Raw genomic sequence first — 24,689 nt, 5'->3', positions numbered from 1 at the left:
TATATATAAATATAAATCTCAATATAAATCATATCCTTGCCTCTTTTTTTTATTTATCATACTTCTCTGTTTTTCCAGCAGCAGTTTGCTTTCGTGACATTTTTTATAATAGACAGAATAAAAAATTACTTGCATTTAGAAGTACTATAATTTTAGATGGTAATACTTCTCATATAACAGCACAACTCTTTTAGTCAAACGTATTTCATTCCACATTTCTTCTTTATTGTAAATTTTTGTTAATCCGTCTGACGTTTTTGCATTCCCATATTCTACCATAAACACATCTGGGAATTATCTTTAAAAACTATAGTTAATATAGCCTCTTCTAAAGGAAACCTGAAGCTCGTGAACGTATTAAAATTATACGTTTGTAATGATTCCAAATATTCGCACGCAAAAAAGAGTTACAAACAAGGCATAACACTAGACAAGTAGCAAATGACAGTTCAAGTCATTTGCAACTTATAGGATCGTTGTTACTCTTGTCATTTTTCTGTAATGTTTAGTATTGTATCAGCAAATATCATGCATTGCGTAATGGAAGAAGATTTCCGGGAGCTTCGAAAACCTTCAATTTATTCTTTTCCTCATCCGTTTAAACGAAGTATGTTTGACTTCTGAAAGTCAAGTTTAAACCTTCGACAGTCTTACTCATGTTGCTTATGTTAACCTTCACAACCAGTTGGGTTTCTGTTGCGCAACTATTTGGATTGCCTCTCGCAAACGTGCGTCCTTTTTCACATGAAACTTTTATCACTGTCCCCAACTTCTGGATCAACGATGTACGTTGGAGACAGTTCCTGAAATGGGCAGAGCAGCCAGAGATGTTCAATTTCTTCAAGAGGAAAAACCTCCTATGTGATTTTGTACAAAATCATGTTTATACAAAGATTTTACGAGCATACTTAGATTCCACTGGAAAAAAAAAAACTAGCAGCTCAAGAACAGCAGACGGATTTATACTGCTTGAGTTATCAGATGTTTGAGGTAATTTAAATTATTCGGCATATTGTGTTCAATGAATTCAGGTCGTATTTCAGTCATAATCTGTTGTGATTTTTTTTCTTCATAACCAGTTAATAAGCCGGCCTTGTTGGTCGGGTGGTTAGAGTATCCGCTCTCCAGCCAAAAGGCTGCGGGTTCGAATCCCTCCGTGAGCTGGATGTTCGTGATTGTCTATGGAAATAGTAGTGCTGGTGTTCAACGGTAGATGGCGTTGGTGTATATAGTTAGAGATGTTAGATAGTGTAGAGGTAGTTAGAATATTGATTACAATTGTGAACGTCGCTGATACAAAAAAATAAAATTGTCACTGATACAAAAAAATAAAATTGTCACTGATACAAAATCACACACACAAAAATGAAAACAAAATAAAACCGATACAAAAAAAGTTGTTAACACTACTTTTGATATGCATTTTTGCATATCAGTACATTTTTCCATACAAGAAAAGGAAAGAATGAATTAAATATTTTTGTATGTATTTTTGCATGCTATTTACAGATCAGCCTAACTCATGTCTCGAACATGAGGTTAGGCTGATGTTAGCAAATAATCATTGTCAGTGAATCCATTGGTTCTTCTGGGAAATCTGTAATGGCTTGAAAATCCATGTTTTTTTTTGTTTGTTTGTTTTGTTTTTTTCCTACGTTTTTCTCATTTATTTACTTGAAAGAACGGAAGGTATTCTTTTATTTTAATAAATCCTCAAGGACGCTGTGAAATTTTCTATACCTTTTCCGTTGAAGTACAGGTAATCCAGTCTCAGATGAAAAAGTGACGGAAGACCTACTTACCGACGTACCTCTTATAGTCTAGCTTCAAAGCTCTGCCACTGGATGGCCAAGTTCCTCTTTGGTTCAGGCCCTGTTTTGGTAGATGATTCCTTTCTTCACATAATTTTCGCAAATGCTGGGCCACCCATGTTCCTGTTCTTTTGCTTCCGCTCACTCTATCTTTTTCCGATTCATAAATCACCTCCTTTCACTAACATCGTACTCTATCCATAGTTCTTCTGATAACAGTATCACTTACTGCTCTTTTTTTATTAAACAGAAACGTTTTTTTCAAACTGTGTAGTTCAAAATTATCGATATACCTGGTCCTTTATAAGAAATACCTTAAACAATAATCTCCTTCATTATCTGACTGTGAGGATGACAACAGTCATCCTCTCAGTCAGATATGTCTCAGTCAGACTTCAACTACAATGATATCCAAACAAATTCGTACGTCATTTGGGCAAGAAAGTTCAATCCTTTTCTCTCCATTGATAAAATCCAAATTCGCAAACAGTATCTCTTCTTGGACATATTTTCATCTCTTGCCTATCCGAGCATGAGTGTATCACATTTTATGCTCAACCATTGCAACGTCTAACAACTTCTGTATAACTTCTAAATAAATCTCAATTCACTCATTCTATATAAACCCATTTCTACCTACTTTGGAATACTCTAACATTGACGTTAATTCACTAAGATGCACCAATTTTTTTTTATTGTACATTTTAGTGCACAATTTTTGCGTGATGAGTAGGATTTTGCATAAATTATCGAGCTCCTTCACGTAAGAAACGTTGGTCAACACCGTTCACGCCTAGTTTCAAGCATATATTGGAAAGGTCTTTCTCATACTGAATCTGCCTATGTTCTTTATAAGTCTTTCTGAAATTGTTTACGTAGGGACAACACCCTTAAATTAAAAAAAAAAAACAAAAAAAACATAAAAACAGGCTCATTCTTTCTTCTCAGCCAGTTGCCTATATACACTAATGTAGGTTTGAGGCCCCTGGTATGTGAGAAAACCTTTTCTGGAATCCAAGGTTTTCCAAACCCTAAAAAGGAAGTAGAGAGAACAATACGAGGAACTCAATATCTTTAGCTGTGATGACAGTACGGTAATAAAATCAAACCAACTGTACTTTTCATCATAATGATAAGAAATGTAGCATTCAAAGATAAAAGATTTTCTTATTATATATTAATGACCGTTAGCATAACGATATGTTAATTTACAAAGTGGTATTAGTATAATCGGTGTTTATTTATTTTTCACGCATCTCCAACCCATGAAAACTTGTGACTGTATAATATTAATACCGTCGGTGATTTAACTATTTTGTATCATTTCATAATTCATATTATTTTTTATATTTTTTTCATAGTTTAGAAGCCCTACTCTACAGCTGAAGTAAGTATTTTTTTCAAGCGACCCTCCCTCCTATACGGGGAGCAGTGGTCTGAAATTCATCTATGCCTACGGTGAATTTCGAACTCGCAACTTGTAGATTAGGTACAGATCGACTCTACAATTTAAAAAAGTACTTATATTCAGTCTATTATCAAGTCAAGAGCAGATCGATAACTTGAATTCCCTTTCACATTTTTTTCCTCTTTACATTTATAATTATGTAATACAGAGGGCAGCACGATCGTTAGCTGTCTTAGAAAAGTAATTTTGTGAGAACAGTAGATTAGAGATAAGCGTTCTCTTGCTGTGAATAATAAACAAGAAGCAGGACTTAGTTACGCAATTCTGAATACGCCATTATTCCTCATGTTTATGTAAGATCCTTCGTGGAATAACAGCTATTTAAAGAAATTATTAAATCACGTGTATGTGTTCTCGTTTACTGGTCTATTGCGTGGACGTAATCAGTCGCATCCAGTTTGGTTGCTTTACAAGTAAGTAGGCGATGCATTGATGGAGTAATTCAGCTAACATTCAATGGAAAACTACAGCAGCATGGAGGATAATAAATTTATCTGGATGAACATCGAAAGGATTTACTTTCCTAATTATGTAAATTCCACAGTTTTCGTGATTGTTTTATTTGTGGCAATGTTATTATATCTTGTTCATTATCAACTTAATCACGCACTTTCACCTCTCCCCGGACCCTCCCCACATTTCTTTATTGGAAACATGGACATTATTTACAAGTGCTACAAGAAAAGCGGAAAACTCAGTTTTCATGTGTGTGAGTATTATTCTAGTTTTATTTAATGATACTTTTAGTTTATTTCTTTTATCATTCTTCATAAAAAAAACAATTAATATCGGCTTTTCATACATCTTTATTGCATATAGAATATACTTATTCAACTTTTGATAAAAATAATCAAATACGTGTGAATATTCACATTTTATGTGAAATTTCAATGTGTCAATTTCGAATTTGTTATTTCTCCAAATGGGTGATTTTTTTTCCGAAGCGCGATTTAGTCAAAGCTGTTATTTTATTTTATTTGTTTTGAAGGTGCGATTTAGCCAAACGTATGATTGTTTTAAGGTGCGATTTAGCCAAATATATGCTTTTCTTCAAGGTGCGATTTAGCCAAACGTATGATTTTTTTCAAGGTGCGATTTAGCCAAATGTATGATTTTTTAAGGTGCGATTTAGCTAAATGTAAGCTTTTTTCAAAGTGCGATTTAGCCAAACGTATGATTTTTTAAGGTGCGATTTAGCCAAATGTATGTTTTTTTAAGGTGCGATTTAGCCAAATGTATGATTTTTTCAAGGTGCGATTTAGCTAAATGTAAGCTTTTTTCAAGATGCGATTTAGTCAAACGTATGATTTTTTAAGGTGCAATTTAGCCAAATGTATGATTTTTTATGGTGCGATTTAGCCAAACGTATGATTTTTTAAGGTGCGATTTAGCCAAATGTATGTTTTTTTAAGGTGCGATTTAGCCAAATGCATGATTTTTTCAAGGTACGATTTAGCTAAATGTAAGCTTTTTTCAAGATGCGATTTAGTCAAACGTATGATTTTTTAAGGTGCAATTTAGCCAAATGTATGATTTTTTATGGTGCGATTTAGCCAAATGTATGATTTTTTATGGTGCGATTTAGCCAAATGTATATGATTTTTTCAAGGTGCTATTTAGCCAAATGTGTTATGTTAAGTATATTTCGGGATTTTTCAGTGATCACCCATTTTTTGTGGTGTCATGTGGTGTCCGGTTTATAGATTTTTCTGCTTCTTAAATGCATTTAATGTAATTAACTTAAACTAAATTTTTCTTAGTGCATCACAAGGATAAGTGGTTAGACAAACGAGTTCGAGAATAGAGATATCCTACAATCACTTGACTTCAAATCGCAGTCTCATTTTAGATTTTTTTTAGATATCAGCAAATAATCATTGCTCGTGAAACCATTGGTTCTTCTGGGACATCTGTAATGGCTCGAAATTATGTTTTTTCTTGTTTTTTTTCTCCTTCTTTCTCATCTATAAATTAATTATATGTTATATATGAAATTAAAGGCAAAAATTAAAATCAATGTATTTTTATCAAATAAATTGGATAGATTTAAATATATCATAACGTGACCTTGCTCTACTTGCAATTACGAAAACCAAGTATTTCACAATGCGTTAGATATAAATCAATGAAAGCCGTTCAAAACACAGTGCCTCAAGTCTTGCTTTAAATAGTGATCACTTTAAACGTGGAAAGCTTTTTTTATGCCTTTGTAGTGGAACAGACATTTGACCTAAATAATTAATGATATATAATATGGTACTTAATCGACTTATGCAGTTAATTTTTCGAAGTTTCGCCGGAAGCTATAAACCCTTATAAGTCGATTGGTACTTATAAATAATCCATTTTTTATAAATATGTTCATTTCAAATGATAACTAACGCTAAAGAAGTTATGATTATGAAATGAAAACAGAAAATAAAAACTTATTTAGTATCATTTGCACTACATATGCATAAGGATCGTTTAATATAGTCTCAGATCAGAATTAGTTTGGTGATAACTGAACTACTGTAGCTCAGTCGTATTGGACTGCTTTGTCCCTGAAATTATAATGTGCTGTATAATCCAAACTTTATAATAGTTCTACCGGTTTGAGGGCAGTTGGTCCAAGATTTTTTGTCCTTTTATAAGTTTGTCCAACGGAACACTCGTCCAGTCGGGCATTTCGTCCAATCTCAACTCGTCCAGTCGGACAATTCGTCCATTTGTTCATAGGTTAATTTAGGAGTTGAGATTGGACGAAATGTCCGATTGGACCCTAACCTAACCTAACCTAACCTTGGACGACTAACCTCAAACCCAGGTGCTTTCAGGACATTTAGTCCAATTATTTTCAAATTGAAATAGGATTGGACGAAATATCCTACTGGACGAGAAAAGTAATGGACGAAATGTGAGAATGGACGAGATTTTGATTGGACGAAAATTATTGGACGAGCCTTCCCGAAACCGTTCTACCAGTTTAGTGTTTACGATTAGTACTGCGTAGTTTAGCAACATGACACAACTCGCACTCAAGGTACAAATAAACAAAATGGCGATGCCACTATCTGTTGTGCGTCAAGTTAGTGTAAAGTCTTTTGTTATATTCAAAGTAGAGATTCATAGATGGCGTTGCTAATCGCAATGGTGTAATACTATACGTAAAAAATTTAAAAATTAAACTATGTATAGGAATAAAACGTGTGTGTTTTATACCAAAATAAGCAAACCCATTTAAGTTTTTACGTAATGAATACTTTTATGGCGATTTTAATACTGTCTGTTGATATTTATACGTGTATATATACATTTAAGTTAATATTTAAATTTTTCATATGACATGATATCATGAACTTGATTTAATACCTCTACAGTAGCAACTCAAGAAGTAATGAAGTTAGCCAAATCATTTCCGAAATTGCTTGTTGGGTGGTTTTTCTTGACTCCCCTGGTACTCATCACCAACTGGAAACTAGCAGAGGTAAGTGATACGAAATGCTAACAATAAAATTTCTTAATATAATTACACTCGATATAATAAATGCAATTAATATTACTAAGGTATGCTGTCCCTTTTGAAATATGGCATTTTGTGTGTGTGTGGGGGGGGGTGATTCCAAGCGCAAATGGGCAGACACGCGAAAGATACTCAGCAACAGGTATTTTATCCTATGTAGTGGATACAGAAGAGAGTAGTACTAAGAATGATCCAATATTCAAATATTCAAACACTTCCTGCCAAAATTAGTCTCGTGTTTTGAGAGGGTTTGTTGATGTGAGAGAGCGAATGATAGTTACAGCTATTGTACAGTCAAAGAAATAAGAAATATTTGGTCACATGACTCAGCAAAGAAAGATATACGTAAATTTGTCAAAGACTATTCTAATTATTGGCAAATATATGTTCATAGAGTCATCTTTACAGTTATATTGTTAGAGTGATTTGGATACTTTATAGACTTCTAAAGAAACGTTATAATGAGTTGTGATGTGAGTACGAAATATCTTCGTGACATGCTCATTCAAAACCGAACAGGCAATTTAGATTATAGCCCAATTATTGTTTCGATAGTATACTGTTTTAGACTAAAAATTAAACATCAAACATCAAAAGAATTCAAGCTTTAATCGCGAAGGCAATAGCTGACTGTAGCCGAATCTGTGTTTACCAATACACATCTATATTCTGAGAGAAAAACTGAAGTTCTTTAGACTGTTGCATGTAAATTTATGTGTTTAGCGAGGGTATAAAAACTTAGAAATATTTTAAAATATTACGGGTAAAACATAAAAAAGGAATAAAATATTCGTTTTTGATTTTAAATAATATAATAAGGTTTGTAGCTGGACTGGTATAAAATAACTTTTTGAGCAGAATTTTCTTGCAGGCTTTGTAATGGAAAATTATATTTGTGTTTGAAACTTTAAAAGTTAGAAAAATATAAACCTTTCCCAGGTTTTTCAAGCTGGTGTCGTTCCAGTGACTTACTTGAAAAACTTTTATTGACTATCTTTTGTTAATGCTTTTCACAATCAGTTGCAACTATTCAGAAGTCCTCTCAGATTAGGGGCCTAGCCCTAAAGTGAACCATTATTTCAAAAGAGCAGAGTGTTGCCAACTAAATTCGAAATGCGAATCACGAATAAGAGGCTACTTCAACCTCCAGAATTCGAATGCTTTATTTTTCCGTACGTTTTTACAAAATCGGATATATACTCTCTTGGAAAGTTTCACAATATTGCTTCATTTTCCTTCTCAAGTTTAAGTAAATAATACCGGTTATTTAACTCACTATAGATGCATTTATAAACAATGTTTTGTATCTGAATGACCTGCTATTTTTCTTTTTTTTTCCGTAGGTTTTTCTGGCTAACAATAATCATATTGATAAACCAGAAGAATACAGGTTTTTAATGCCATGGCTCAAAGAAGGTTTACTGACTAGGTGAGTATTTGTTTCCAAACTAAGTTATGAAGTGAATAAACTAGGTTATTTTTTTAGGTGAAAAAGGAATCCCTGAGACACTCCAGCCTTGGTTGCAAAGCTCGCAGAGAGGTTGTCTTCCACATGACACGCAGTGAACGAATGAAGAGAAAAAGCTGTATATCCTACCGTAAAGGGTGGAAGGTTGACCGAAGGAACCTTTTTGTTCAATAGGCCTGGGTGCCAAAATCAAATTGCAATGGAAATATCAAGGGCCAAAGCTCATGTTTCTCGGAACCATTCCATGGCACGCGTCCAATGGTGGGTGAAGTAGGCTAAGTGGTCAGCCGTGTATCTAGATTTTCGGAATACTTGTTTTCACTAATTAATTGCTTGATCCAGAGGCTGTGGAAAAGTTGACTAACTATTTCGTCATGATATCGTTGTTTAGAACTTCTAAACAACAAGCATTTTTCCATCTACCTTAACGTGAGGTCATCTTTAGTGAGTAGATATCAGATGCATTTCTTTAATCCTGAATGAAATTCAAGGTATTCAAATCAACTGCTTACCATGAAAGCATTATAATTAATCTGTAAGAGGGTAAGATTAATTTGTAAACGTAGTAGTAGTAATAATGTATTTTATGAGACTTTTAAGTATGTTAAAACCACTATGTTATAACATATTGAGGACTTCGTGAATTTCTTTTAATTAAACTGAAACTTATCACCAATTAACACGCCATTGAAATCCTTCTTTAAAACTATAAGACATAAATTAATGCGCAAATAAGATACTGTGATTTACTGTATTCAAAATAAAACACAGAATATTCAACATAAAACTGAGAGCGCGCGTGCTCATGGACTGCAACCAGTTTAATACGCTACCATCACTTAAACAATCCGCCGTTTGTACCAAGATAATCATTACAATCATTATTAAATTACATAAATCATTTGACAGGTGATTCACTCCTTCAAGCCACTTTTCCTGTTTTTACAAATTATATTTTATTGCGTAATTCAGCTGACAGTGGATTTCTTAAAATAGTATTTTATTACGTATCATTTGGATCTCTTGCATTTGTGTCCTTAACGGTACATGCGTTTTGCCGTATAATTTTCTGCTTGAAAAATCTAAAATTACTGTAGTGATCGACAAATAAACTTTAAACAAGTATGTTTTTATGATGCAAACAATTTAATACATCTACTGATGTTTCCACATTTTTGGGAGTAAAATTCTTCTGATTATCATTTCCAGTTTAGACATTCATCCCTCACTAGTTATTATTTTCGATCTTTCTTGATCATTATTGTTTATTCTTTGTTTATTTATGAAAAAAAACTTTTATAGACCCATTATAAAGAAAAGGTATCAGTAGTAAATCATCTAATACCTTTTATTTCTCCAAAGAGATTCGGAGAGGCCTTATCTAACGGTTTTATGACTGTAGGCTACTCACTCCCACCCTTAACCATTACAGATAGATGGCTCAAGACTATCAGTGATTTTCCTGGGCATGAAGGGAAGAGAGTACGGTAGTCAATAGAACTACCATCATATCGTGGTCCCTTATGTAGCATTCATAATTATTTATGAATGCTACATAAGATGAATATGAATCATATTCATAATCATCTTGAGTAATTTTCTGTCCACTGATGAACGAAGACCACCACCCAAAAAGTCCTCCATTCAGTGATATCTTGAGCATTTCTATACCACGGGCTGGAAGCCCGTGGCATAGAAATGCCATCTCTTTAATCTCATCTTCCACTTCAAACATTAAAATATAGTTATTAAATCCAAAATAATACATTTTTGTTAATTCCATGTTACTTAATGATTTTCCTTAGTAGCTAGAACTTATTTTATTTTCTCATCCGCATTGATATGTTCTTTCATGTGAATTTCTTCTGAGCCATTGCAGCTGATGCAAAAAATTGTATTTTATTCACAGTTCTGGCAAAAAGTGGAAAAGCAGAAGAAGGATGTTAACTCCAGCATTCCACTTCACTATACTTGAAGGTTTTATACACATATTTAACGAGCAGTCTGCGATTCTGTTTGAAAAGTTACAAGACGCAGCTAAGGAGGAATGGATTGATATCATTCCACTTATCAATGCTTATACGTTGGATGCCATCTGTGGTAAGTTTCGATGCTTGTCTTAAACATCAGTGAATTTAGAAAGATATTTTGGTTAGTCGACTGTGTTTGTGTCATCAATATTTAAATGAATCAAAAAAAAAGTTGTTCAGTTGTATACAGGAAGCAACTTACAATGAAATTAATCCTTAAATAACTACATGTTACAATTTATTTTGATTATTTTTAAACATCATCTAAACTTTTGCATTTTTTCAGTATTAAGAAAACTTAAGAAAGTTGATGAAAATGGATTACATGTTTTTTACTTCGATCCAACTAGAGCGAAGAGTATCATGAATTGATAATTGCTTGTATGTTAGGAACATGGTTTTTTTTTTGTTGTTTTTTTGTTTTTTTGATAAAATTCCCAGTTTCTGAAATGGATGACTAAGATCTCAGTAAGAGTAACAACTGAAAATTAAAGTAAAATAAATCGTACTGCATAATATGAAGCGACTGAAGACGCCACGTTATTCTGACCTTGACTATTGTATTACAAACTACTAGAAGAGGTACTTGCTTTTTATTGATGAAGGAGATTTCATTTTGTTAAAGATGTACTTTTAGGACCGTTTTCGATAACACTCATATGATCGATCATCTGTGAATTTCAGCACTATAATATAATTTTTATGTTTTTGTTGATGAACATCCAAAATGATACAGTAAGACATGAAATAATGTACTAGTAGTTCGCTTTCTAGATATCCCGTCCAGAAATTACCTTCTTATCTTCCTTATAGTATCATTCTTAATCTTCCTTATAGTATACCTTCTGAAGAAGCAGGAGAATGTTTATAAGATTCTCTATGCCCTCTTCTCCTTTCCAACTGTAGTACGTGGAATACTTTGTAGCGCAACATAAACCATCAAGAAAATATGCCAAAAGGTGCCACGACCACCATCTTATTTATTTGATTTTAATTATTATACATGCCGATCACTAAATTAGAAACTTTTATTTAATACCGCGTTGGACCTCTTTTAGCACGAATTTAAGCACGTATGAGGCTTGGCATAGATTTTACAAGATGTTGGATTGCATCTACGTCTACAACATACCAGATGTTTACCAGACAGTTCTTTAACTAGCTCAGATTTGGCGATAGAGGACTTTGCTCCCATATCTCTTTTTCTAAATTTTCTCATGCATTTTCAATGGGATTCAGATCCGGGTTTTGTGGTAGTGGTCAGGGAAGATGGTGAAAATCACTGTCGTGTTTGCTGAAAAAAAAGTCAATATTGCAGGATGGTCTTGATCGGTCATAATGTTCAGGTATTCCTTGGAGGACACTCGACTTTCCAATAATATCAACAATAATATTTCCCACTTCCAGAACCTTGAGTTCTGTTTGGAAGGTAAGTTGGATTTATTGCTTCATGGGGATCGCGCTAAACTCTCTGACTACTGTTGGTACAAAAGATGAACCTTGACTCGTTTGTACCACATGGATTTTATCCAGTCTTCCAGTTTCCACTAACAGTGTTCCTGACACTACTCTAGACGAACATTTCGGTTCTTCACAGAAATCAGTTGTTTCTGTACAGGAATGCGACTGCCAATACTGATTCTCTTCAATTCTCTGCGATTAGATCCGTGAGAAATAAGTTGGGAACAGCCTTCATTAAATGTTTCAGTCAATTGCTGCACACGGGAAGTTCTGTTTGTCCGTTGAAGCGGGGTTACTACTACTACACACCACACTATGTTCTAGTCATTTAGCTTTGGTTTTTCCGATAACAGTGCGTAAAGTAATATGTCATCATCCTGTTTGTATAGCAGAAATATGTTAAAAGAATTTAAGATACCAATGTGTTTTTCTTTTTCTTTTTCTTTTTTGTAATTTGATGAAGTCATTTTTATTGCATAGAGACTGCTATGGGAATCAATATTAATGCTCAATCTGGAAGTAATAAGGAATACATCAATTCACTTCATAGGTAAGAAAATATATTCTGATTTAGTACACTCTTGTTGTAATAAATAAACATGATAATAGCTAAAATTATCAATGTTTCTGTATACTTTAAAATATAAAATGTATGATTCATATTTTCTGCTGAAAGGTTATGTGATTGTTGTCTAAGAATCAGCTATAAAGCATAAAGACGTGTGCAAGATTTCTGATAATTCTACTCTTCTGTTCATGTCTCGTGTGAATAAATCTTCCTACCCATAAAATATTCTAAACGTTTCTTACATTAGTGTCTTGATTACACCTAATGATCGATAATCGAGAAAGTCTACCCCAATAAGCAGGCTCGTAGTTACAAACTTGGCTATGGATTTCATTTGGCTCCACCTAAAGACATACAATATGCATCCATGCCAACAATGGTATTTCAACTCACGGAGGATACCTATATTTCGACAAATTATGCTGAGATATGAATAGGTCAGAGGGTATCAAAGGTCAGACATTAGATTGATAAGTAGTTATGGGATCTTTTATGATAGAATTGATATCAGATTAAACCAGGTAACTTTTCACTTAAGTTTCATGATTATGGATGAAAACTGCATATGACTTGTGAGTTAAGTTTCATAAGAGACTAACCATTTCGTAACACATCAAGACAGGCTTTTGGTTCTATTCAATAGAAATCTAAAATGTTTAAGATAACCAAGCAGGCTATAATGGAATCTCCCAGGAAACCTCATAAAACCTAATCAAAGTAAAATCACCTTATTCTTGAAGAAAACGAATCTCTTATTAATGGACTTTGTCTTCTCGTACATACATGTTAATATTAGTGTGAGTACCAAAAATATTTCACGCATTTTACATTAAAAATTAACGTTTAAAAAATCTCTATGAAAGCACGACTTCGCTTTTCCGAGGCGGACCTGGATTAACACTTTCAATGCAAAATTTATTTCGCATTGAAATAAATTTTCTCTATTTACCCGAATAGTACCTGCACATCATGGATTTATCCATTTTATTTCTTCCTTTTTTTTCAGTAAATATTCCTTCGATAAGTAAACTTACAGAATATGATTTTGTTAGATCTAAAAAATATATTTTTTTAAGTATTGCTTCATGCTATTCTATCTCCGTCCGAAATGACATTTTGTTAGTTTCTTTTGATAATTAAAACGCAATGCCATACAAACAAAGAATGGTGTTGCTTTTTAAATAAGTAATCCGTTCTTTTTTATATTGTTTAGGGTAACAGAAAATATTTTCCGTCGGATAATTAGCCCTTGGATATGGACAGATTTGATCTATTTCTATTTTTGGCCTGCAGGATGGAAGTTCAAGAAAGATTTGCATGCAGTGAAAAATTTTAGTAGGCAGGTTAGTGCAGAATATCTTTGCAGTGATATGCATTCAAAACATGTATGCATTCTGAATGCACACACACACACACACACACACACACACACACACACATGATATCTTATATATAAATAAAGACTTCCTGTGCTAGAAAAAACGTGACCCAGACATTGATACACATGAAACCGGTGACGATTAGAGTTTATTCTTTGATATATGATATTTTTCTTTTAATTGTTAACAATGTTAATATCGCCTCTGAATTTGAATAATAGCAACAACTCTTTAGTCAGATAATGCTCATTAGGAAAGGATTCATTGTAAAAACTGCCATTGTAACCCAGCCTTCTGAATACTCCAGAAGGTTTTATAGGGCATATGGGATATGGGAAGTTTAATATAATAATGCTATTTTAATAATCAAATTTTACACTGAAAATTGTAAAATCATTTGCAATGCCGAATATTTAGCCTATAAACTCCCGTCCAAAAGATTGCAGTTAATATCACACCAACGTACTACAGGTCTATAAACATTGGTGGCAGAGAGTCTCATAAAAATAAGAATGAATTCCTGTAAATTGACTCGCTTTAAAAATTACTTCTCTGCTTTTTTTTTCTCGTAGATTATCAAGAAAAGAAAGCAGTCATTTATAGAGAACCCAATCTCTATAGATAAGGAAGAGGCTGGCGATAATGTATATTTGAGAAAGAGGTTGGCATTTCTAGATCTGCTTCTTCACCAGCATATCTCTGATCCAACAAATTTTACTGAGGAAGACATCAATGAGGAAGTGGACACTTTCATGTTTGAGGTAAAAAAAATGTGCATTCCTCTGGCTTCACTTTATGATGTGTGTGTGTGTGTGTGTGTGTGTGTGTGTGTGTGTGTGTGTGTGTGTGTGTGTGTGTGTGTGTGTGTGTGTGTGTGTGTGTGTGTGTGTGTGTGTGTGTGTGTGTGTGTGTGTGTGTGTGTGTGTGTGTGTGTGTGTGTGTGTGTGTGTGTGTGTGTGTGTGTGTGATATTCTCTATACTCTTTGATTAATTGCTTAATTTCTAACCCGACTCTTAGCTCCGAAAAATAAAATTAGCTACTTAAAAATATCTTATGTAGTGCTAGGCTAGTATTATGCATAATTTCATTCTTATTCCATATTTATTTATTGAAATTTCCTACATACATACCAGCTTTGCCTATTCTGCCGTCTTCACTACAAAATATGTCTAAATAGTTTAAAAGTTCCTTGTTCTATAATTCCCTATTTGGATTCCAAATGGTTGTTATTATAGTGTTGCTGCCTATTTTTTTTTTCAGAATTCTCTTGGAAGATTTCCAGATCTAATCTATGCATCCTTAAATAAAAATAAATTTCCTTGATCTGTGTGAAGCATTTGATAAACTGAAATATGAAAACACTTCTAGAAAAGCTAAGACACATTGGAATAGGTTGGCCTCTGTGTACTTAGTTTAAAAATTACCACGTAATCAAACATGTATCACATTATCCAGTAATACAGAATTATTATTATCCTCTTCAATAACTATTTGCATGATATCAATTGACTACCTATCATCAGCAGCAAGATATTCAAATATGCAAATCAACATCAATGATATCTATTGATACCGACATATACGTTGCCCAAACAACAGGAACATGGCCACAACTAAATCACCAGATGGCTCACTATAAACTCCATTCATCGAAACTCTGATAGGACAAATTCAATGATATTCAGAACCCCACTCAGCCAGCGAGTTGACATAAGTAGATAAAACTTCCACTTCTGCCCTCCTAAATATGTAAGGGAAATACAAAAATAAAATAACTACTTTAACACATCTTGAAACAATTCGATAACCTAGAAATTTACCTTGATACTGATATGAACTAGACATATGAAGCACCTACAAAGTAAACTCCTAATAATTGTCAACATTCGTTTAAGTTAATCCGTTAATCCGTTACTTTAAGACATATTTAATGTAATTCCAGTCAAACTTTTCTTTCTAATTTTTGTTTGTGTTGCAACTAGGGTCACGATACGACAGCGGTAGCCCTGTGCTGGGCTTTGTATTCTATTGGGCTGTATCCACACATACAAAAGAAGATCCATGAAGAAATTGATCTTATTTTTGGGGAAGATGATCGACTTGTAACAATGGATGATACAAAAGAAATGAAGTATCTGGAATGCGTGATTAAAGTATATTTTATTTTATTTTTCATTGTTTTTTTTCTTATTTTAGTTTTCAACTCTATTAGAAGTTTGTCACTTGCCCTGTAAGCCTTTGTAGTAGAAACAAGTTGAAACAGATACTTAACTCTAAGATACTTCTCATTAATGATCCTGCTTATGATGTTCACTGAATGTGCGGCTATTTTAAACTTTCAACAAATTGACCAAATTGTACGAATTTTAAACAATCTTCACGCTATAGATCTTTAAGTGCGACATAATATTTCACTTATCTTCCCCTGATAAACATCTTGTCTACGAAATGAAAACAAACAGTAGTGTTATGAACGATAATGTATGCAGGCTGTAAAATTAGGAGGTGAACATATTGATTGGTAAATAAATTAATCATAATATTATGGGCGGCTAGTTCTTCATCGAGGTTAGGAAAAAAAAAGTAAAATGGATTGAAAAGTGGGGATTAAAATAACCGAATATGTAGAAATATAAATAAATTCGATTTTGTAGAAAACTAGAATTAGATTATTAAAATTTCAAAATAGACGCACTTGAAAGTAATTACCGAATATAAGAAATTTGATATTATGTTGGATATGAAATTTAAATTACAATTCCTACTGATAAAGCAGGTCTAATAAAACATCGATTCGCACTGGTTTATATAAAAGAAGCTTCCACTGCTAGAAGTGAGATTGACAATACCTGTAATAAAGTTTCGGTTCAGGCCAGTTTTGGATTTTGGTTCTTAGATTCGGTCATTAAATTTCTAAAGGATGTTAAAGAGTGAAGGTATATAAATAAGATTCGCTAACAGTATCCAGGGATTAAATCAAGACCATTATGAGTCTAGGTTGGTAAACTGCTATTTATCAGGCTCCACTAACAAAAGAAATCTACGAGAATTAATTGGTTCATAAATTAGTGAGAATCAAATATAACATAAAATATCCTATATCTTTTGCACAGCTGATTCAGAAATCTCCTAGAAAGTACAAAAAAGCTAATAATGACAAATAAAATTAATATAAAAAGTGATTTATTGTTATGGTGGAAAGTTTACTGAATTAACTTCCGGTGAGTGTTATATAAACAGGCGATGTGAGTGGCTTTTATAATGAAATACACGAATTTTATGGAAGGAGAAGGTCAGATGTGCATTTGCTGATATTGGATATAATTAGCATTCACGTGTTAATAAAATCGACACCACAGACGATTATTCTAGAGTAACTATCTGAATCTGAATGAAGTGAAGGCCATCATATTCAATGTTTTAGAAAGCAGTTCACGTGTTTTGGCTGTTGTCATACAGAATAGCTCGCCTTTAGCTCATCAGTTCGTATTTGAGGTTAAGAATTCCTCCACGTTCTGTTGTCCTTTCCAGTTGCACGAACTCATTCTATAACATGTTTAAAAACTGAATGAGAGTTCATGATCTTTTCACCATTGATGTATACTTTGGTCTCCTGGGGAAATGTAGAACCTAAAAAAAAAATATAATACATTTTATTGATTACAGGACGGGTTGAAAAATTCTCTAGTTTGACGTAATAGCTCAGAAATTGTAGAAGAATACAGAAAATTTAAGTTTTAACAGGAGGTGCAGTGTAATCACACTTCGTCGTAGAATCTTCTTATACACTGAAACGGAGTTTTAAACTTTTTATTCGTAATTCTTCACCAGTGATGCATCACTATTGTTGCTTTCATCTTATAATAATAATAATAATAATAATAATTTATTGGACATAGGATAGCAGACTTATAAATATTTATATATATTCAATGAATATATTGAGTTACATTCCAACATATTATTTTACAATATAAATACCAAAGGGACATATACACAGGGTGATCAAAATTAAAGTGCCTGTTTAAGGCATTGTGGATCGTCTCCCAATCCAAATGTTACGAAATTTGCACTAAACTCTGGACCATTCTTTCATGACATTTGTCAGTCGGGTCCTGTGACCTGCCCAGGTACTGCCAAGAGGTATCGCGATATGATAGACAATTTTGTTATGCCACAGCTACAGCAGCGCCTGTGCATGGATTCAGTCCTGTTCATGCAGGATTTGCCCTTTCCACACACATCATTCGATCCGTAAAGGTCCTTCGAGAACATTTCAGGGATTCCAGGGTAATCATTCTTTCACTTGATCCGATCACTGTGACTTCTGGCTCTGGGAATTTCTTGAAAACAAGGTTTATCTGTATCATCCTGATAACTTGCCAACGATGAAAGGCAGAATAAAGCAGCATATGAGCAACATCAATCCCGACCAGTTGCATTTGGTTGTTGAACGCACTGTGCAATGGTGCAGTTTGTGTCATACTGGAAGGGCAGCACATTGAACAGCGCCCCTAGTAGTGAATTTTGGAATTTTGTTCTTCTCAGATATCGCTTCCATATTATGCACAATGTAATCCTGCAAAGTTTCGCAGCATTTGGATCACTGGGTGGCGCCTTAACTGTACAAGGCCTTAAACAAACAGGGATGCTTTAATTTTAAGCACCCTGTGTTTTAATAATAAAAATAATAAAGTGAAAATGAAGTACCCAATTGGTGTTTGCATTATTTGTTTTGGTATGTTATTTATTATATTTATTTTGGTTATTATTAAATTCGTATTTAAGGAAACGTAACAAAATATATGTTAATTGAGGAACATATATATATAAACAAATTAAGTAAAATGAAGAATATCATTAATGATAATAAAAATAAAAACATTGGTAATAAGTTTCTGGTCGGTTCGACATTAGTACAGTAGCAATTATGTCCGAAGTATTCACGTTTTGAAGTTACGCATTGCATTGTTATCGTTCATATTGTGCTAGTCGAATATCCCAGAAGCGTGTATTAGCTTATCTAAGGGTGATATTGGGAAATTATGGCGTAAGGCTGTTGAGCCTGTGTTTACAATACATCAGGAATTTATTCTGATGGCTAATGTACCTTTAATGTAGATGCGTGAACGGATAAAATCATCTTTACGGGTTCTTATTGTAAGAATCACGAATACGTAGAAGAACTTTGCTATCTTTGAGTCTAACGAGCAATCAATTTTGTATCAATAAATAAATGTATATTACAATAATAGACGTGTACACAAATTTTTCACAAAATGCCGAAATAATTTCTGTAATCTTAACATGGTTATTTTTACTTGAACGTTTTCTTCCCCATTCTCAGTCCTACTACATACACGAAAACGATTCTAAAACACTCTAATGTATGCAAATAAGAGTCAAATTCACAGGCTAAAATACGATGCATATTAGGTCTATAAGGAAAAAGATATTCTACACTCTGAAGACTCACACGACATTTTTTTTAATAAACTTTTTTCCCCCAGTCTAACGTTTCATTAGTTCTTTACACTACACACCCTAGATGCTAGTACAGTCTTTTCTTATCAAAAACTAGTCACAAGATAAGGTGGACGGTTTTGTCCTACTCAAGGGCACACAGTGCAACTGCATGCATACCAACGCTCAAAAGCCGTTTTTTCTAGCTTGGTTCCCGAGAGGCACTTTTTTTAGTTTTTAATATCATTTAGCCAACTAATGTCGTTTAAAGGTTTGTGTCCAGCAGCAGCTGGAATTCATCATAACTTATCGTGTCACGCATCATAACTTATATCCCTGATAAGAGATAGGAAAATGCAGCTCTGCCAAAAAAAAAAATTAATACGATGAAAAAAACTGTTGCCAACGGACTCATTACTAACATTAATTATGGCAATTCCTTCCTCGTATCAAAAGATTGAAGCGATTACTATTGCCTTTTTTCTAAAACTAGCAAAACAACTTCTTGATAGAATGAAAGAAAACTGAAAGACAATACAACTGAACTGGCTCACATGAGCAAAATAAATATTTGGTGAGAGAATAGAAAAGTCATAATTCATAAAAAGCATATATTCTAAAGGACACATATCAATAAGAAATATTAAATATTTTTGAAGTGAAAACAATTGACCCTTTGTATTGTTAATGATGTCCCAATATGGAACATCAAAACGATGATTCCGGTGGTATACGAAGTATTCAAATGGTAACTGAGAAACAGGAAAGCTAAATTTGATTAGACTATCCATTCAAAATAACTAGCTTAACTTTATCAATCTATATCATATTATAATATGATTTGTAAATACGATCGAGATATTTTCATAAACGATACATATATTGGATAGGTATTAGATAGTAGATATTACACGTAGATATTATTAAAATCATGCTAGCTATGATTCTAATAATATCTACGAGTATAAAAGAGTTGTTTTAATTTTCTTTGATGTTTGCATTAAACAGGAGACCCTCCGATTGTATCCTTCCGTTCCTATCATTGGTCGCCACTGTTCGAAAGAAGTTGTCGTTGGTAAGTATATTGTAAAAGTATTTAGACTATCGGAAATGAATGCTATGACTAACGTCATTCCAGACAGAATTTAAATAGTTGTTTTATTCTTTGTTAATGGAGAAAAATATAACTTTAACGTGTACACTAAGTTTTTCTTGCATATATGCATGCAGAACAAACGAGAAAAAAAAAGATTTTTATGATTTATTACATTATGTAACTACAAGAATGAAAGCATCCTTGATTTTCTGAAATCACTGCGCAAGGGGAGTTTTTACCCGTCCTTGAGTCTTTCCTGACTTCTGTTTTGCAACCCCATTAACAGGCATCTTAATGATCGGACTGTTTACCGAGAAAAGCAACTTACGTTAAGTAATGGCAGTTTAATTTTTCTTTCTTGAAAATATGTTCAATCATCACGCAACCAATTACGGCCTTGAATCAACAATTCCAGTTCTAGATTATGTCATAGCAGAAATTGTGTGCTCTTATGATTTATTTGCTATGTTTGGAACTGTTTCCATCATTATACATAAGGAAATCGGTCGTGTTTTTTTTATTTAATTAAATAATATTGCAGGATCTTTTACTTACCTGAATGTAGTACTGCTGTTTGTTGTGTACGTAAGATTACTACTTTCTTCAGCATACGAATGGTTGCTACACTCATAGCAACTTATATCTGTTTGAGATAAGCGTTTTGGAAAATTAAATATCATGTCGATTTGTTTTATTTGGTTTTCTTGAAGAGATGGAAGAAGAGTATGGTTGTTTCAAAGAGCACAGGCAGACTGAAGGAAACAGTGAGAAGATAGTTTAGTAAGTTTAAAGTTGTGCAAGCTTGCTAAATCATCTTATCATCAAAATCAATTTAACGATACTGAAAATATATTTGAAAGGCATAAAGAAGTAACCATCCATGAGCAACAGATTGTATTGAGTCTATGAGAGGAGCTTCATAGGTAGTATGCATTGTTGGGAATACAAATTAACGCAAACTTATGGATCATTTGGAATGTTGGTGCAGGAGAATGCGTAGTAGATGATGAAGGGCAACTAAGCCTACTGTCATCAGCAAACGATGAATATAGATTGAATGTGAGAAATAGTACGTACCTTTTAGGCCTATTCTGAAGCTATATTTAAACACTTTATTTAATGGCATATATTCCAACGTGGAACGAAGGTAGATCTTGATACCCAGCTGTTTGAAAGCGCATAATTCTTCTTCTTTTTGAATAAATTTGTATACAATACCAGCAGATGGGGATTTGTCTAGTTTTCAGCAATTTCTTTAAGATCTAATTGATTGCATTTCTTAATTAGTTGGTTATGTTTCTTTATTGCATGCGATTCTATTATTTCCAAAATACATTAAAATGTGTGTGGTTGCTGACATGATTGCAATTATAAATTTCACTTATTACCCCTCAGTTGTTATATTTATACAAAATGGAATTAATTTATTTTCATACAATTCCAGATGATTATGTAATTCCTGAAGGCACATCCGTTTTCCTCCCTCTTTATGTCCTTCATCGTAACGAAGAGGTATTTCCAAATGCTGAAGTCTTTGATCCGGAGAGGTTTCAACTAGATGAAAGAAATAAACGCAGTCCTTGTAGTTACATTCCCTTCTCTTTTGGTTCAAGAAACTGCATTGGTAATACAAACAATATCATGTAATTTTATTTCTTAAACTAATACAAAAAAATCGTAAATTGTTTTCGAGTTTGTATCCGTCTAAATAATAAGGAACTTGATCTAATCGTGTATGGTAATACATTACGTAACCGTTCCTGATGCATAACATACTTAAACAAGAAACTTCAAGATTGTGACATGCGGTTCAAATTATTCACTACCCAAAGGTAACACTACAAAAATGCAAAACTGACCCTAGAAAGGTTTTTTTTTAAAACAGTAATTGTGTTATGGATAATGTATTAGTGGTTCTCTCATCCGGATTCATTGAAAATAATTGATAACTAATAGCTATTTACTCAACTATTAGTCAACGGGGTAAGGTGGATCTGGCCTGCCTGCCAATTTCTAAAAGTAAGTTAGAACTCGAAAAACTGGAATCACGACTTCTAAACAGAAATTTTCAACAAATATTCCTGATCATGGAGGTGTTATAATTCTCACTCACTGGTTATCATTCTCCATATAATGTGAAGAATTATAACTATTGAGTCATTATATCATACAGAAAAAGAAATGGAGAAATATACTTAGAAATCTTAACCACTTAAAGACACAGCAGCGCTTCTTTAAGTGGAGATTGTTTATGAGCAATCTGCTTACATATTATAGTAAAAGAAAATAAGCCATTATCTTAATTGTAGTCTTAAATATAAGGAACTGCATTTATAGAAAAAATTAAATTACAACCGATATACAAAGGTTATTTTAAAGCAGTTATAACTTCATTAGCAATATTAACTGAATAAATCTTTACTTAATCAAAATTACACAACTTTACAGAGTAGATGTTAAAGATACCAAGTTATTTTAAAACTGGTTTTACTCCATTTCCCAAGTAAGCAAACAGACAAATAAGTCAAGTTTGCGCCTACGCGTAACGCAAGTCTAGCTGACCCTGAAGGTAGTGCAGGTAAAATAGCCAAGGTAATACCCAAGGTAAAATACTTTCTACATTTACAGAGTAGATGTTTAATACATATCAAGAAAATCCCATTTATTTAATCACGATTGGAGACAGTTATGAGAATTGACTGGCTATTTGAAATCTCATAACCTTATCTAAGCGGGTGACGGAGAAAAGAGCCAATGCTTTTTTAAGTTTATTCAGGATAATTTTAAATATAACTTACCAAAAAAAAAAGGGGGCATTTGTTGCTTATGGTTGAACGCACGAATTAATTTGCACGAATTTCTGTAAAATCTGCCAGAAATGGAAGAGATGAATGGAAGTTAGTTGTACAGAACAGCTGACATCGCAATATCTGTAGACGAAAGTTATAACCGCTATAAAATAACCTTTGTATATCGGTTATAATTGCATTTATTCTATAAATGCAGCTATTTATAGGAAATAGGGAAAACTGATCTTCCATTTGATAGTAGCTGAAGAGAGTCTGTGAGCAAGATCACATGACAGCAGTATTCCAAGGTTAATTTGGGATATACACAACAATTCAGCTATTAAGAACAGAACAACTGCCTAGCCATGGAAAATATGCTAAAAATGATACGAAGTTTTTTGGAAGCTGAATATACTATAGAATGGATATTTTATGTCAAAAAATGTTTGACAGAAAATACGAGTTTGTCTAGAAGAGAGCTCTGATCTGTTAAACTGAGCAGTACTAAAAGTGATGAAGATTTAAGATTAATTTTGAGAGAAAACAAACAAAAATGTGCTTTGTAGGCAACCTCATAGAAGCTTTAATAGGTTGCTGTTGTCCCATTAAAGAATAATACGGAGAGTTTGAAGTCGATGACGTAGTTTTGTAAAATTTATAAAAATGAGGAAGAGGGTCGCTGAATTGAAAGAGCTGTGAAGGACAGGAAATTATGAAGAGACAATGTTCCATCCTTGAAGAAAATAAGTGCATTGAATAAAAACAAAGAGTAGTGAATTTTTTAATGACTGATGATCATGAAAATGACAGGCGACAGCACCAAAACAAAAGACTACAAACCTCAGATACTTGTATTAGCATAACAATTGATATTTTTAGAGGGGATGTCAGCAGATCGCAAAACAGTCCTTGAAGTAAGATTAGCAGTGGCTAATTCATCAAATCACTTTGAACAGATTAAAGTGTGGTAAGATTCAATTTTATTTTCCTTAATTATTAAACTACTAATACAACATTGTTAAAAAGATAAATGGGGATTTTTATCTAAATTAAATTAATTGATAATTTGTTTGTTTTATTGTTTTTTCAGGTCAGAGGTATTCTATGCTGGAAATAAAAGTGGTTATAAGTAACATTTTGAGGAAATTTACTGTTCATTCTTTAGATACTCTGGATCAGATTCATTATGTAGCAGAAATTGTTTTAAGACCAGATAATAAGCTTCGTATGCAGTTCACACTCAGACAAGAAAGTTAAATGTAACATAGTTATCGCAGTTACTTACTCCTTTTGTTTTTGTACATGAAATAAATCACAATAAAAGTGCTCTTAGAATATTTTGTGCATAATGTGAAATGAGATTATTTACTAAAACTTTACGAAGTCATCTTCTTGATATGTCAATAGAGAGAGGACAGCCAGAAAGGCATCTGTATGTGAAAGATACAAACGTTCCAAAGTTGCACATTAGCATGATATCCGTTTGGCCAACAAGTATTTTATAATTGTTTCAATAATAGTTCCGTCAATAACAATAAGTTTCAATAATAGTTCTGCTGAATTGGCCACAGTCATTTCATGACTTTTCCAAAACTGAAAGACCACAAGCAGCCGCCGATTAACCACCCCACCGATTTATTGTCCACAGATTCA

The 24,689-nt window shown here is 33.2% G+C and overlaps 1 protein-coding gene across 1 annotated transcript; it reads left to right on the top strand.

Annotated features, from left to right (window-relative positions):
* Positions 1 to 3,699: 3,699 nt before the first annotated feature.
* Positions 3,700 to 24,373, top strand: LOC150099440 (cytochrome P450 4V2-like). Its single transcript, XM_090404101.1, has 11 exons — positions 3,700 to 3,988; positions 6,639 to 6,745; positions 8,125 to 8,210; positions 10,159 to 10,349; positions 12,221 to 12,290; positions 13,522 to 13,651; positions 14,260 to 14,448; positions 15,671 to 15,841; positions 20,160 to 20,226; positions 21,692 to 21,871; positions 24,127 to 24,373. The coding sequence occupies exons 1-11, from the start codon at positions 3,736 to 3,738 to the stop codon at positions 24,291 to 24,293; spliced, it is 1,611 nt and encodes a 536-aa protein (XP_090260227.1). The 5' UTR covers positions 3,700 to 3,735; the 3' UTR covers positions 24,294 to 24,373.
* Positions 24,374 to 24,689: the final 316 nt, after the last annotated feature.

The sequence above is a fragment of the Typopeltis vanoorti genome, chromosome 14 (assembly GCF_054136105.1).
Source record: "Typopeltis vanoorti isolate ZY-2024b chromosome 14, IOZ_Tvanoo_1.0, whole genome shotgun sequence".
Taxonomy (NCBI): domain Eukaryota; kingdom Metazoa; phylum Arthropoda; class Arachnida; order Uropygi; family Thelyphonidae; genus Typopeltis; species Typopeltis vanoorti.
Note: the sequence above shows the minus strand (reverse complement) of the source record. Positions and strands in the feature narration are given on the sequence as shown.